Source organism: Poeciliopsis prolifica, unplaced genomic scaffold (assembly GCF_027474105.1).
Source record: "Poeciliopsis prolifica strain line A6 unplaced genomic scaffold, Auburn_PproV2 SCAFFOLD002, whole genome shotgun sequence".
NCBI classification, from domain to species: domain Eukaryota; kingdom Metazoa; phylum Chordata; class Actinopteri; order Cyprinodontiformes; family Poeciliidae; genus Poeciliopsis; species Poeciliopsis prolifica.
Window position 1 is genome coordinate 8526786 of NW_026562377.1, and position 17461 is coordinate 8544246.

Below are 17461 nucleotides of genomic sequence, written 5' to 3' on the forward strand. Positions count from 1 at the left end.
TTTGCTGTTAATATACACTAAGCAAAAACAAAAAAAAAAAAACATTAATTATGACAACATATTTATATTATGCCTGACTTTTAATTTATATTTTCTTCCACAATGTTTACTGTTGATCATAGTTATTTTCATTCTACACAGTCAAACGCTGCTGAAAAGAAAAGTTTGACATTTAAAAACCTTTTGTCAATAATTTGGCCTTTCAGGCTTCATGAAATGTTAATTAAATGACTCAGAAAAGCCAATCAGAGTTGTGAATAATTGCTCAAGTCCTCACCTACAGATGAAGAGTCTTGACCTTTTTACCTATTTTGTAAGACATTCTGTTTGACTGTAAATAGTAAAAAAGAAGAATTGGTTCCTGTGAAATCATTTGCTTTTAGTGTTTCTGAGAACCAAAGATTCAAATCTGATATTTAAAAAAAAAAAAAAATTCCTCAATAGGTCTAATAATATCTGAATGATCTAAAATTAAAAATGGATTCTAATTTGTTTATCCCATTTAGTTAGCAGAAATGTGTTGAAGTTGATCCTATATTCTTTAATTCACATAATACTCTTCAAGGTTGAATTGTGAAACTTTTCATCAATCAACTGTTTTTATTTTTGTATTATTATTATTTGTAGATCCACCATTTTCTTATGTGATTTTAGTCAGAAACAGCAGATAGTGACATATCCTTAAGAGAAGACAGCATTATTGAAAGCAAGGCAGACTAACACTTTAAGTTCAAGAAAAAGAAGTTTACTGCTTGCAGTATTTGTAGTTTTATTTATTTTCACTTTCAACCAGCATTTATGTCAGGACTACCTCTCTTATTCAAAGCTGCTATCTGTTTGATGTGTCTTCACCTGGATGTTTGGCAGCTGTTCCTCCGAGAGACGGTGGATAAAGATGTATCTCTGCCGTCATCTGTGTTCCGCTGAGGGATTTGTCAGCTAAGCCAGCCAGTTAAGCACACTTTTACTCACTCTCTGCTGCGCTTCAGCAGTCTGACAGCCAGTAATGTTGCTTTGTATCTTTCTGAGAGTTTTCCACAGTAACCAAGTCTTGGGAAGATCACAAGAACATGTCCCCAGCTTCAGAAAAAACAGGAAATTTCCTTTTATTGTATTGACTCACTGTGCAGGATTTAAGTGACATCCCCAAAAACAGATAATAAGGTTAAAATCTATCTGTGCTGTAATGGTCAGTATTCCAGCATTGGATAGTAAGGATTGTTCATTAGGGGTCTTTTATGTTACGTATTCCAACAAGGTCGAGGAAGAGAAACCAGCTTGAGATTTTTCACTGATTCGTCCTGTAATCGGTGGATTTCCAGTGAGTGAACCAGGTCAAGCCCATGGATGGCAACTTTGGACCAGGGGAGCTATAGCTGCGATATAGTGCCTTGCTATCTGTGTGTGAATGTGTTCATGAATATGTGAATGACTGAATAAAGTGTGAAGAGATTTAGGACGCTATACAAGTACAGGCCATTTTCAACCTCCCTGCTCAATGTGTGTGGCGGCACAAACACAAAGTTCTCCAGTGGCAAAATAGCTAAATAAATGGGCATCTGCATCATTTCATAGCTATATCCCAAGATAACAGGATGACATTGAGTCGTTCTTACAAGTGCTTAGAAACTCTAATAAATGTAATCAATGAATAAAAAGCACTACGACTACATTCTTTCCTAAGAAAGAATTGCTGGCAATTCTGGAAATGCAGAATATTGACATTTTGAAACTTAAGAGATGTTCAACATTTGACTAACAAGAAGAATAACTTTGCATTATTCGTAAAAGCCTGGGCAGAACTTTTTTAGCAATATTTTATGATTGAAGGAAACTCCCTCACTATCTCTGTGTGTGTGCTGGAATTATGCTTGTTGAGTCAGTAAGTAGTTTTCATTGACACTTTTAATCATCGCTACATTTTTTCAAACTAATAGATCATTCAGATTCATGTTACACTGCAGCCACACATTTATATTAAAGACAGGATGCAAAACCAGCAGGTTAAAAAAAAGCAAGTAAGGTCCTTGTAATTCATGTTTATAAGCTATTACAGACTCACTCACGGTTTTGTTTGGGGTTTCCCACATTCAGTCTAGCTCTATTTGACAGAAAAAAAATTGTTTTGAACACTGATGTTTTTTTTTTTTTGTTTTTTTTTCTGGAATCAACAAACAACAACTGAGTTTGTCTATCAATATTGTACTGAAATAAAAAATCTGCTTGCTGATCATTCAACATGGGCAAAATGACAGAATATTTATTTACAGTGTAAACAAAGGGCTGTCACACAGTTGTTTTAAAGGTCAGAAATAATTGTTGAAGAAAAGTTTAGGGTTATGACAGAACCCCCAGAAATGACAACAGACCACTGTCCTAACTCGTTTCTGGTCAAATAAACTGGAGGACCACAAGATTAATAGATGTCTCTGTGTATACATTGACCTCCTGGAACAGCCTCCAGACAGTAGTTCTCCGAAAGAAAAATCAGGTACCAGTTCTTTGGCTCAGTGGTGTTTGTATGCGTGATTGAATGAGTCACAGCAGTGAGCCGTGTCTGGCATTTGACCATCTGCTAAGCTGTGTTGACGAAGAACACCATCCATTCGACGCAGCCCCAGCCAGTCTGGCTTCCAGGAAATACACCCGAATAAATGCCACACAAATGTCACTGGGTGAACAGATGAGTATCTTGATTAAAAGTACACAATCTCATGCACTAAAACCAACATGCACATGGCCAAACAGCTAGATGTGCATTTTTGCGGGAGCAGGCATATATATTTACATAACACCCTCTATTTTTTATTTTTTTAACTTCTGTCTGGTTTTTCATTGTCTCAGTGTGATAAATTATTCTAACCGTTCTATACCAGGCCTTTTATTATAGCTCTAATTACCCAATTACAAAGCTGTTCTGCCTCATGTATTTCATACTCTCTATAGTAAGTTGATATTCAAATTCACTGTAAAAAAACCTAATCAGAATCAAGTCACAGACGGTAATAGCAATATAAACAAGGACTTTGTTGTTTAATCAATGTGCTTAGTTTGCACATAAAATATGTTAACATATCAAGGCAGAAAAAATAGCTTGTAAGGATCCATATGAATTTTCTAGTGGGGCTTTATAGAGCGATTAAGAGCAGTCAGTAAGTGAGGAATAGGCAGCCTATTAAGAATCTGGATAAAGTCACAGATTGGTTTACTGAAGGCTCTAGGCAAATCCTCCAATAAGAATGACAAAAAGTTTTACAATTTTTTTTTGTCAACCTGAAAATGTAAGCACAACTATAAACATTTTTGAGAACAAAAAAACATGAAATCTTGCTTTCAGACTTTAAATGTGTGCTCTCCTTGATTGTGGTATCCTTTAGGGGACAGTTGGGACCTACACAGTTAAATTTTATATCTTAGTGATATATGCATTACATTTCAGATTTTTAATATGGGACTTTTAGTTTCAATTGGATTTGAAGACTATTTAAAAGAGTAAACTGAAAAAAATCTCTTGAGCGAAGCTCAAATAATTTTGTATTTGGGAGACTGAAAACGCATCAAGATTCAAAAAAATGAAATTGTTTGAAATCAATACAAAAAAACTGTTTTCTTAGGACATTAATAGATGGAAGATTGCTGAAAGCACACATTAAGCACATTCTTAGTGAAGGATCAAGAATCACTAGAATACTTAGTAAAGCCAAGCAGATATGATATTTTACACATTGGTACATTCTATACTGCACATTGGTATCACCTTTATAATTTATTGAATTGAGGTTTTGGAAAAAAAAATTACATGTATGTACTTATGTCCAAGTTGATTAAGAGTTAAGCCATGGTTTTGGGGGTAGGGATTGAAACAATAATTAAAGATGAGGCCAATGCATTTCTGGATGCATCATTTAATGAGCGTCCCTGTGGGAAGATGTCTGTTTATATGGTTTTATGGTTTTGGCAAACGACTAAGATTTTTTTTTTTTTTTTTCCTTTTTCTTGATTAGTCGTGGAGCCAATGTTGGGCTTTGCACAAAACCATCATATTACATTGTGCTCAAAAACAAAATAAAATATTCATCTGGTCTCACGCATCTCACAGAAGGGTGGAGAGCATGTAAATTAGTTTCACATTGCTTGGGAGTTTCAAAAGGCAGTTGTGTACAAAGACCTTTAAGCTTATAAAATTGTGGTTGGTGTCACGTAAAGCATTAGAAAGCTGTTGGGATTTTCTTTGTCTTTTGGATGTTTTTAAGTTAAAATTAAAATAGCCTTATATTCACAGTTTCTTTGATTATTATTACTGCATTCTTTCAACATTTTCTTCCCTCTTTTAACTGTTTTATGTTTTTTCCAGCCATAGTCTGTCATGAATTAGTATGAGTGGATCACAATACATACACATTTCTCCCTCCTGCAGGTTATTATTTGTTTTGTTTTTTGCCATCCCCTTTTTTTCAAACTTCTCTCTTGTTGTTTTTACATGCTCTGCAGGATGTTATTTATCTCTTCACAACTGGTTTCTGTCATTTTTCCCTACCAGCAGAACGTTTTTTTCACCCAAACCTGTTACGTTCACACTTCATTTGTTTTTCTGAACTTCCTGTTCCTTGCTGAACAAAAATTGTCTTTCTGATTTATTCAAATAACCGTTCCACCAATTTAAATAACTTCTTAACATGTTTGTTTCTGACAAAGAGAAACAAGTCATACATTAAAAAAAGTATTGGACTCGTCTCATGTCTCCTTGCCACTAAATATGTTTTTAGGTTTTTAAAATGCTGCCTTGATTTGTTGTTTTTTATGTACATCCATTCTTAACTACTTCACTTTTTATTTTTTTTAGAATATTCTACGTTTCTCATGATTCACAAGATTTGAAGATCTTCAGCTACATTGCCAGAGATGGACAGAGCAATGTTTTCCGCTGTAATGTGTTCAAGTCCAAGAAGAAGGTGAGACACACTCTTAGGGTGTCTAAGATTAAAGATTACCCTAACTCTCTTACAAAGAACGAAGATATTTCTTGGTTAACTTGACATTGACCAAGAAATCATTATCTGACATAAATTTGTTATAAAAGTATTACTGATTAAACTTTAGCTTTAGTAACATAAAGCTACATATTTTTTAAAGTTTAATCAGTAATACTTTTATAAAAAAAATTGTGTCAGATAATGATTTTTTGGTTAATGTCAAGTTAACCAAGAAATATCTTTGTTCTTTATCATAATGAAGATATTTTTGTCAAGGTTAATGACAAGTTGTCATAACAAAGACATTTTGAATAATGCCAACTTTGTGTTTAAAGTGTAATTATTTACTGAATGACACTTTATGACAGCAGTCATAAATTTTCATGAAGACTGACTCATGTTTACTCATGTGTGTTATGTCATGTTTATGATGGTGCCATGTCTTATTCGTGTATAAAGTCAAATAGTGTTACCTTGGATTTATTTAATTAGTCTAAAGTAAAAATGTAGATTAGGTAATACACTGTAATCATTGGCTCTCCTTGGTTGATATTTTTCTGTTTTGTGAAATAATTTAGTTTTCTTTTTTCGGTCATCTTTCATTTCAAGCTTTTTTGCTGTATGCCGGAAATAATTAGACAGTAGAGTGTTATTTTCAGTATTTTCATGGTGTGTAAGTGCGATAGAATTGAAAGCAATTCCTCAGTCTCTGTCAAATTCTGACATCCCATACAAAGACATACTTAGATGAAGCAGCTGTAATTCCTGTTTTCAATGTGAAGCTGTCATTGCTGAGGTCTGAGAAAAATATTTTTGAGTCCTTTGGGTTAAATTACAGCAAAAAAATAAATACTGCTAAGAACAAACAACACATAGTCAGACAATGCTCTCCCAGTTTTCCACTTCTGCAGCCAATTTCAGAGGACTTGTCAGGGTTAGCTGGGTGAAGCACACACTGCCTCATTATCTCTTCCATACAGACTGACATTGACCCATAAGCATCCGGGCACACACACACACACACACACACACACACACACACACACACACACACACACACACACACACACACACACACACACACACACACACACACACACACACACACACGCACATGCATGCAGTTTCCCATTCTGAGCAGAAGAACGGAAAGTGTCACATACCAAATGTCTGCTGGGTAGCCGGGATTTTGAAGCCATATGTTTAAGAATCTGTGTGAATTTGTGTCAAAGATTACAAATTAACTTTGAATGGTGAAGATTTACAGCAAATTTATTCATTTTTGTTTGAAATTTTGTTTGATTGTATTAACAATACGAAGTGCAATGGATTGGCTACACATCCAGGGTGTGTCCCAAATCTCACATTAACCACAATATATGGCCACCAGACCACCATGTGACCCTGATAGCTGGTATAGACGGTGGATTGATAAGTTGGTTGTAGTGAAAAATGGTTGTGGTGAAAAATGTAGGGGATGCACACCTGGATACTATTTTCCAAAGCGTTGTTTTGTGTACCAGAACAACATCTCCCAAGTGCAGACTGGACCGTTGTAAATCACTGCCCCTGGGGATCTCTACAGAGAGTCTTCAGTCTTCAATATGTCCAAAATTTTGCAGCTTTCTTAATGAGACTGCAAAAATATGAACCGGCTTCCCATCTCCATCAGGATTAATTTCAAAATCTCTCTCCTCACTTATCAATGCTTGTACGCAAATGTCCTTTACCTCAAAGAACTTCTCAACCCACAAACCACAACACACTCCCTCTGCTCCACTCGTCTCAAATTTCTTCATGTGTCGAGATCCCAACTGAGCTTAACATGGTTGACAGAGCTTTCAGTGCCACTTGCTCATTCTTTGAATGCCACAGCTTTCAGAAAAAAACAAAAATCTGTATTTTTTAGTAAAGCATTTCAATCTTTTTATAGAATGTTTCTATTATAACTTCTTTTAATCATAATTTTTTTACAATTCTGTATGTAAGCCTTATGAGATGTTGATTTCATATAAAGCTGTACAAATAATATTGTTATTACTTGATGCAGCCATGTAGTAACTTCTCCCTCATCATCTCTGGTGTGTATTCTGACTCTTGTTCAATGTGTTCAAGTTGAGCCTGTTCTGGGGAGACTTCATTCTGTTACTGGTGTCTATTTGCATCAAATCCTACTACTTTTCCAGATGTGTAACCTCTAACTTTATCACCTCGGTCTGTCACTTTTTTGTTACAAATATCTACCATTGTATTATTTTTTTTTTTTAACTTTACAGTATCAAAAATTTGCCACAATTAATATCATAGATCTATGCATTTTGTTGTGTACAATTGCATTGTTTTACTTGCTAATGTATAACTTTTCGACATTAGAGAATTTGCATTTTCTTTATTTATTTTTAGGGTGTTAAAAATAATTTTAAAATTCTGCCTTTTTTGACAAAAATGTTTTCCTCTGTGGTTCATTGTTTTTTTCTTTTATCTGCAATGGCCCTAATAATCTGTTGTAGGGTTCTGTTCAATATTTGTGTAAATAGTTTTAAGAAGTTTGATCAACAACAGAATTACCTGAAATTAGCAACATTTTTTTCAGCACAACAGAATTGACTTGTAATCATAGTTGTACACACATTCATATATCTACTGTCAATCCAGTAACAGTCAATTTTGCCTGAGTGTGTTCTGAGTGGATAATTGTCTATTACAGTTACGAAGGAGTTAAGTAGACGATTTAGAAAAATGTATTTCCTTCTGCCAGATAGAAAGGTATCTGATTTAAATGAAAATCGCACTTTTACTAGGCCTGTGTGAAATTCTTCCTCTCCTTCTCCCCAATGCTCTCTCATTCACCCCCCATTGCTTCTCATTAACACTTTAATAGAATCTAATGAATGGGCTGGCCTCTATTATTCATAATTGAAGTGCTAGTTATAGAGCGCAAAGTATTCATCCAAATACTCAATTCTTCCATTGCTGAAAGGTCACTGCATGCATGTGGCTGTACACTGTAGTGCTTTTTCTCCTGCAGAGGGAGTTTGATCTCAGAACAGAGTCAGAGGTGGAGTTCCAAACAAGGAGTCAGGACAGAGTTTCTCAGGCTGGGCTATGGAACTTCGTACCACCAGTTTATGGAAGTGAACTTTTCAAGATGGTATTTGATATTTTATAAGGTTAAGATTGTCTGTGATCCCTGTTGGCATTCTGGCATTTATGGCAATTCTGAACTTCACATTTAAAAAGTGAAAGGGTCAGGTCAGATCTGTATTTGAGTTTCCAAAAGAATGGTTACTGCACTGCAGTACCCATGCATTGCATTCCTGAAGATTAGTTTTCCTGTCTTAGATAGTTTTCTGGACTATCAATTTTGCAACCATGGTAGGCATAGAATTTTTTTAAATATTTTGTTTCATGTCTATTATTATTATTATTATTATTATTATTATTATTATTATTATTATATTTCATTTTATTTTAGATGTATTCTTTTTTTTATGTCCTGTTCAGCAGTATGATACTGAGAAAATAAGCATTACAGCCTCAGCGATGTTGCTTCATTCTATATAAAACTTTCTGAGAAATTGTTTTGAGTTTATATCAAATGCACTGGAGAAAAGAAAGGTGGAAATAAAGGCAGAAGGCTGGAAAAAAGTTTAAAGGGAAAGAGACAGGAGAAGAACAAAAGAAGCATAGCTAGAGTACACAACATACTTGGCTCTGACTATAGATACAGACATTAAAATGTCTAAATTAATCTTTTGCAACAAGTATTTTGATAAGCAGTTACCTTTTGTTTAGCATAAGTAGGGAATGAAATCTGATGCCAAGATCACAAGATGACATTAATTTACCCAATTTGCCAAATTTTACAAACCAGGCAATATAATTAATAATACATAATAATAAAACCCCATTGTCAATTGGGGCTTCATCCAGTTAACACCTAAAAAGACACTTGTTATAAAGTACTTAATGTGATTTTTTTTCAATGAAAAAAAGAAGATTACACAAAAATATAATTGAAATATATTGAGATTATAGAAAAGCAATTTTGTTTGCAAATTAAAAAAAATAAAACATAATTTTCATAAAAATCAATAAAAAGCAGCACAAAGACAGAGTTGGTTATTGACAAAGTCTCCAAACTCCCCATATCCCAACACAATTGAGCATCAATGCATTGTCCTTGAATAAGCCTGCTCCATACAGTCTTCCTAGCAACCCTGAGGGCAAAGAGGATCATCTCCTTTTGTTATTGAGCCAAGGCACCCTCAGAGCTTCTGTTTTTATGCCCCTGCAGGACGAAGCTGCCAAGGCAGGACAAGATTAATCTGCACTGCAGTCTAAGCATTTTCTGAGAGAATTAGGAGTTGAACGTCTCTTCACTGCTTACCTGAAAATCCTAGAGTTCACTAATGTTTAAGGATTTTATATTTTTTCAGGGATTTAAGAGCTTTACCAACTGACAAGTAGAGGAAACTCTGCACATCTGTTTATACAGACCAAATATAGAAGAATGAATGAGTGCCAAACCCCCCGCACCCCAAAAAAGACAAGTTAAAAACTAACTTCATTATTCTTACACCAATATTGTCATCAGAAATAAGAACAGGTGTGAAACCAATCATCTTGTCAAATGCAAACTAAACTAATTGGTAAATTTTAGGGTAAAAACAACATTGAAACTGTGTTTTTATTGTAAAAGGAGCCAATTTAATGAAGCAGTTTAATCATAAATCAGTCAAGAGCAACCTCAATTTGAGCTGCCTCTGGTTTATCACAAATCATGATTCTAGTCATCAATTTCTTTCTAAAATCAGGCCAGCAAAACAGAACAAACAGAGGCACAGTATGGAGCACAGCTTGTTTGAATAAGTGTGTTGCACATAAAACAGATGACAGAAAACTCCCAAATGCAGACAAACTTGGGACATGTGACACATTTCTTTGGATTTATATCCAAAGAATATAAATTCTTTGGATATAAAGAACTAGTGTTTTGTTTTACTGCAATTCCATATGTATTTGTAGAGATAAATAATGAACATCAAATGTACACAGTACAGAAGTGGTCTTTGTCTTTATATCTTAAATCTAACCATTCAGAAAATGTGTGATTCTGATATCTTTATAATGTCTTATGTTTTTGTTCGTTTTCAGATTGTCAAACTATTTTTATATTGACTAAAACTAATCAGAGTTTTAAAAATCTGTTCTAAAGTGATTTCACTTTAGGTTATAACACATGGCACATTCAAACACCATTTGTAAATGTGGTCCATTACTGTGCTGTATAAAACAGAGATTAAATAATTTTTCTCCAAATGCTGACAAAAATTCAAAGAACTTGCAAATGGAATGAAAAAATGTGTCAAAGTCCTATAATTTCAGCAAAAAAGGTTTTTACATTTTGATTAAAATCCCAAAATATTACAACCCGAAGATTTCTCGATGGGCGAATAAAAAAAAAAGTCCTGCCACGGGGAGGATCTTAGCACCGTCAATCCAGCTCATATATGGCACTTACACATGAAGTTTCAGAAGCAGGCATTTTCTCTTCTCAAAGTTTAAGAAATTGTTTTATAACCCAACTCATCTTTTTCTTCCACAACGTCTTCTTCCAAGACCCAGCTGCTGTTTTCCTAAGTCTTCATAATCTTGTTTGTTCATAGATATTCTCTAAGAATCCTCTGAGACCTTCAGAGAACAGTTGAAGTTATTCTATAATTCGGTGACCTTTTATGGTAATTGTTTCCACAAGATTTTATGTAATCATAAAATCTTGTTTTTGTATTCAGTGTAAAGAGCACTGAATACAAATGCACACCACAAGTTTAAAAATTTGAATAGTTAGGAGTTTCAAAAAATGTACTCTCATACCATAACGTAGACAAGAAGTCTGTCACATGAAACAATAAAATACGCTGCAATTTGTAGACTCAGTAGTTATAAATGTGAAAAAGATCAAGGAATTTGTATGTCTTTGTCACATTCCTTTCACAGTGCATCACTCTATTAAATACAGTCTCAGTCTATGGTGCACATTTAGTCCAAACCCGATGATCCCCATTCCTACTGAACCTCACATGGTGTCTTTTTGAAGCAGATTCTTTGCCATGCAAATTCAGTCCAACTTTTCTTCCAATGATATTCACCAAATTATTTCTGGACATACCTGCTGGCCCTTATCTTCGCATTGTCTTGAAAAGTTCATGACAGAATTGTCATGATGAAAAGGAACCTCTGTGGGTGTTTTCCACAGATGCTTTCACATAGTTCTGGCAGCAGAGCCAGAACCATGTCACCACTGGCAGGAATGGCTACAAAGCTGAATGAAAGTATGATGAGACATCTCAGAACTGAAGCGCCCACAAAGTATGAGGAAAACTCGGGGTGGTACATTTTGGAGCTGCAGTGAAAGATGCTTCTGTTGATGGTTTTAGGACTGTTGGGGGGTGTTCCTTGTTGTATGTGACTGATATACAAGTTTAGTTTAACTACAGCAGTAGGAACAACGGCCCTCTTGCTGACCTTTCCTAAGCCAAAGCAAATAAAGGCTTTCAATGAGATCTGGAACCCTGCCAAAGCTGGGTCTCTGTAAATTACAGGGTAAGCCCCTCAGTTGTCATATCGCATCAAGTTAGGCCAAAAAAACTGACAACCCATAAATGAGCAGGTTTTTTCCTGACCTAATCACAGAATAGGGTCTTGTTCTGATACAGCCCAGTTAAAATAATAGAATTTGGTGGCCTCTCAGCACTTTTTATTGATTAACAATTTCTCAGTTAAATGATCCTTATTTTCTTTTATCCTCTCTGTCTCTCTCGGGCTAATTTGTTGTCACCTTTCATAACTGCAGTTTTTTTTTCTTTAAGGACTGGATTTAAGTGGTTGCAGAGACATGCTATGGTTTAGCTTTTTAGAGCTCCTAGTTTCTTAACAATATATCAAGAGTTGTAATATTGAGAGAGGCTGGGAAGTAAACCAGTAAATATATTAAGATGTGGCTACATTTATTTGTGAGCATGTCTCCAAACACAACAACCTCCACTCAAGTTGATATATATGTTAATATCTGTACTTAACCTTTCTGAAAATAAATTAAAATCCTTAATCCCTATTTTGCCATCCAATTTTTGATTTTAAATTGAATTCTTAATGTATATTCTGTATTTGATCAAGGTTCTTATTACAAAACAGTTAATAATAAATTAGTGTTTTACTATTATTAGATCCTGAATAAAATTATTTTCAAACACTGTAATTAATTCCACATTGGACAGAGGAGGTGAATGAATCAGCTCATCATTAGTGCAGAAAAAATATGGCAATTTAGTAAGAGGTGAATCCGTATCCCTTGTCCCTTTGTTTCCCTGCCTTTGTCCTGGATTACATTGTGCTCCCTTTTGTCCCCTTTCTCTTTGTTTATTCCAAGACTAAATCTTGGTATGTTTTCCAGGATAAATAATGCAACCCAACTCCGATGAGGCCCTGTCCTATAGTTTGAGAGAATTCATAGCTGTGGGAATCGAGCTTGCTGCCAGCTTGATGTATAGAGTTAAGGGAGATAAAATAACAGAGATAGAGGGAAGGTACATTTATTCAGTCTCGCTGACAGAGGAAAAGTAATAGGTAGAGAGAGAAAGACATAGTGACAGATGTCCGGCATAAAAACTATTACACATCTTTGCAGCGGAGCAAAGAGTATTTGCATGTGAGTGACAAATCACTTAGTGGTTCTGTCAGCTGCCAAAACTAGACATCACTGAGAGAATCAGCTCAGGAAAGAAATGTTTAGAGAAGGGACAACTGTCTTTATGAAAAATGAACTGACTGTAAAAGATGACTGATTTGTGAGCCAGTGTCCTTTCAACATTGAGAACACTGGGAACATTATAGCAAGGTTTCATTGGACACGTCAGGGGTAATTTAGGGTTTTGGTATAGTGGTATATTAATTACACCAGGAAGTGTTTTAATTGGCCAGCAAGACGTGAAAAACTATTAATAACACAGTCAGCTCAGGACTTGGATTTATACCTAAGCAATTTGTAGATGTTATAATAAAGTTTTGTCACAGTAATTCAGAGCTACATTGTCTAACAAATGTTGTGAGCTGTAGATCCTTTGCCCCATGATAAAGTGACCCATTAAAATATATTTAACCAGAGGTGAAAAGTAAACTTTTATCACTGACTGCAATCTCTTTTTCTGATTCCACTGTGAGCTGTCAACATAGCACACAGTAATTTAGGGACACATCCAAAGGTCAAATCTACTCTTTCTTCCAGCGACACAGATATGCGTGTGCATACTTTTATCACAATTAAGCTTCAAAGGTCCACATAAATCATCTGGAGCTCACACAATGCTTCTGGCACAGCTAAAGTGTTGTAAAGGATTATGCTTTGGTTTCAAAGGTTTGAGCATCTTCAGCCTGGGAAAATATTTCAAACCAGTTCTCCATCTAGATCTGGCTGTCAGCGTGTTGTAATGTACAGGTATATGAATTATTCGGTGGTGCCCACATTCCAAAAATATCATTCAAATCATAAGTACTTTTTGCTCTTATATATATATATATATATATATATATATATATATATATATATATATATATATATATATATATATATATATATATATATATATATATATATATATATATATATATGTTTATGTATGTATGTATATATATATATATATATATATATATATATATATGTATATATATTTATGTATGTATGTATATATATATGTATATATATATATATAAAAATTCCCTTCTCACCCACTGCGGGTGGTTCTTATCCTCTGCGCTCGGGTCCTCTACCAGAGGCCTGGGAGCTTGAGGGTTCTGCGCAGTATCTTGGCTGTGCCAAGGACTGCACATTTCTGGACTGAGATGTCTGATGTTGTTCCTGGGATCTGTTGTAGCCACTGCTCCAGTTTGGGGGTTACTGCCCCGAACCCCAAACTATATATCTATATATCTATATATATATATATATCTATATATATATATATATATATATATATAATTTTATTCTTTTTCTCTCTACAGGCCTTTCTTTGCTCAGTTCTAGTGTGTGCAGTGTCACTTACAGCTAATGTGTATATTACCTTTTTAGAAATGAGTTTCGAAAAATAAATCAGAAATATGTTTTGGGGACAAAAATATGTTTTCAGAGCTGATTAATCTCTGAACATCTTGGTATAAACACCTTCTGGTCAAATGGATATTCTGAAATTCTACCTAAACTTGCCTATATTTTGCAAGAGAGGACATGGAGATCAAGTGCTATGACTTTATGCTCAATGTGTCCTCGGCCTGAAGCTGTATTCCAAAACCTTGATGTTGGAAAAGCCAGCTTAAATTTCCACATCTGATGCAGAGCCTGGGGTTGCACAGCCACATGTGTTCTTTACACTGCATGGGGCAGCATTTAAGCTTGCTTTAAAGTTAACAGCAAACTTATGGATTTTCCTATACATTTTGTTTGACTTTTAGTTTGTGTTGAATCTGAAGATAAAAGAAGTTTGTTGACTGGGCTCAGTGCCTGAAAATAAAACAATTTCCCTTTCTTTACTGCTGTACAAGAACAAACCAGTAAAGGAAGAAACCTGATAGCAAATAGATATCATCACTTTTTTTTTTTTTACATGGTGTGTGAATTTAAAGCAGGGCACCAGCTAGAAAAGTGAGAGATAAGCAAACACAGTGATGCATCTGTGGGTAAAGAATCAACTCCAAAACCCACTGTGACATTTTAGAGTTTAGAAAGTAAACACAAGCAAACTCTTTGTGTGGAATATCATCAAGTGATGCTATCTGACCTAATGATACAGAATCCATATCGAATTCCTGAACACAAAGTGATTCAGGAGGAATCAAGTGTCTGATCCGGTTGGAAATGAGGATCACTCTGTTTCCTGTCTAGACTTGTGAAATTAAGATATTCTGCAATATAAATAGAGATATTTTTTTTTATCTTTCTGTATATTAAATGTTACTTTGATATTAATAAAAAAAACGCTTTACACTTTTGTTTTTGCACACATAGAAACCGATGCCACTGGCTTAGATATGTTTTAGACAAAGATCTTAGGTTGCTTTAATTGGCTTTTAGCCCATCACACAGGACAGGTAGTTCTTTTTGGAGACAATACCGAACAACAGTTCCTTATACTGCTGGAACAATATGACCTGTAACTGTAAATTGCTAGAAAGCCTGACGTTTTGAAAAACGTTTATGAGATATGGAACCAGAAATTGGCCGAGATGGATGACAAATCTTCATGTTTGGCTGCTTCTCTTCATCCTTTTTTATGGCTGGACTGTACAATGAAAGTATGTTCTTTACACTGCTTCAAAAGTATAAGTATTTATAAGAAGGACCATGTGAGTAACTGGCTGTATTCGAAGGCATGGTCTCATGCAGTTGCTCAGTAAAAAATTGTAGTCTTTAAAGAATTTCGGCAACACTAGTATGGAACTAAATGTATGCAAATGCAGACAGCATATAAATAAATAATGTGCTTCCTTGACTAACAGCCTTATCATTAAGAGTGTTAATCAAACCACATATGGTAGATCCATCGGTGCTACCAGTTGTAGCACTAGTATTGCTCTTCTCCACAGAGAAGTTTATTGCTCAGTTTAAGTTTCTGCATGCATTGTAGCACAGTCTTTAAAATTAAGCAGGTTTGTTTTTCTATTGTGAAAATCCCAACTTAATTTTTTTTGTTTTTTCTTCTTTCTCATTCCCCAACCAGAGTCAGGCCATGCGCATTGTCCGGACAGTTGGCCAGGCGTTTGAAGTTTGTCATAAACTGAGTCTACAGCATACACAGCAAAATGCAGATGGAAAGGCGGACTGCAACGGTGAAAAAAATGGTGGAGATTCCTCTGGTACAAACACACAACACACACACACATTCAAAGGTCAATTTGAGTCACTTGCACAGCAAAGATACTCCTTATGTTTTTTAATGCTGCTTTGACTTTTTTATTACCTGCTTCAAGGTATAAAGAAGCGGTATTAATGCCTGTTCAGTTGTTTTTCATAAAAAATAAAGGAGGTACAAAAGAGCTAAAGAGTTCAGGGTTAGTGCTGCTTTAATCAGAGTTGTTGAAAGGCATACATGTTATTGCAGAAGCACCTTGAAGTAAAGTCATGATGAGACATCCCATGTTTCTCAAGTCTGTCATAGAAAGATCAGTGTATTGTCATTTTTTCCAAACCTAGTAAACATTTGTTGTAAAAATTAAAGCTAGACATTTTATACCATTACATGAGTAAATGGTGTTAACAGCATTGTAAGAAAGAAATGGTAAATGTAGTGGCTGCACCTTAACCTTGAGGAGGAAACAAGCTGTCGGAGGTCATCAGCTCATTTGGGATATGAGCCGGTCAGAAGCTCTGGCACCAGCTAGTCTGTTTATCCGTACCATTCATCACTTCCGATAAGAACTTCTGACCCTGAGCACCCTGCCTCGGTATAAAGTGGCTCTGTTTCTATCATGTCTTTTCCTCTTCATCAAAGGTCTGACAGTGCAAGAGATGCTGCTCTAAAAACATAGAGATTTTTAGGAGGAAGGAAGTTTCTTCTCTAATTGTAGAATAAAGACTCAGGCTAAATTTTCTTTTTCGTGGGTGACTGGTATTAATTGTTTCTCACAAGATCACTACTTAAACTCACTTACAGTTTTCAGAAAATGCTACAGTATACAGTATGAAACCATCACGATTGTATGTCTATAGTCTGTATAATGTCTATATGTGACACGACCACTGCGTAAGCAGAAGCTTCTCAGTCGGACCACTTGACTCATAAAAAACAAATACAATCAAAATTGAACGCTCATTATCATACTTTTGTACTTTCATTTTTTGCACAAAATCAGTCAAGGATTTGCTGTCCAATTTTTTAATTTTTTTTGTTAAAAGAACAGAAAAACCAGTATATTTTTTTGTTTGTTTCAAACAAAAAACAAACTGCCTGAATATACATGGACCCATTTTCTTGCAAAAGTATATTGTATTTTGTATAAACTCCACACCCCCTTTTTGATTTATTTCCAGAGTAAAACTCATCTAAAATTAGTCTTACTTTTATGCTGCAGTTGCATCAAATAATCCAAGATTCAGAGGTGCAGTGTATTTCTTGGAGTAATACTTCAGAGGGTCTGCTTTTTGAATTAGCTTTCTGAAGATGTTGAAACAAGCCTACATGCATTCACCAGTCAGTGATCAGAGACAACTCAGTCTGGGTAAACAGAGATTGGTTTTGAAGGAAGAGTTGAACTAACAGCTTGTGTGAGGGGGGAACAGTTCAGTAATGAATGTATGCCTCTTTAAAACAAATCAAATTTCAAAATCTTTCACAGTTTTCAATGCAGTTTCCTAATTCTATACCACAAAAACTTGTTTCAGTAGATACTTACTTACATAAAAGCCTGTGGGTTTTTACCCTAGAGACCATGTCAGT

At 35.1% G+C, this 17461-nt stretch overlaps 1 protein-coding gene across 2 annotated transcripts in view; it reads left to right on the forward strand.

Moving 5' to 3' along the window:
- Positions 1-17461, forward strand: part of LOC129372843 (carboxyl-terminal PDZ ligand of neuronal nitric oxide synthase protein-like) — a 146773-nt gene that overhangs the window by 68411 nt on the left and 60901 nt on the right. For both annotated transcript variants that reach the window (XM_055050376.1, XM_055050384.1), the window contains exons 5-6: positions 4844-4952; positions 15746-15881. In XM_055050376.1, coding sequence (XP_054906351.1) covers positions 4844-4952; positions 15746-15881 — 245 coding nt within the window. The remainder of the gene's footprint in view (positions 1-4843; positions 4953-15745; positions 15882-17461) is intronic.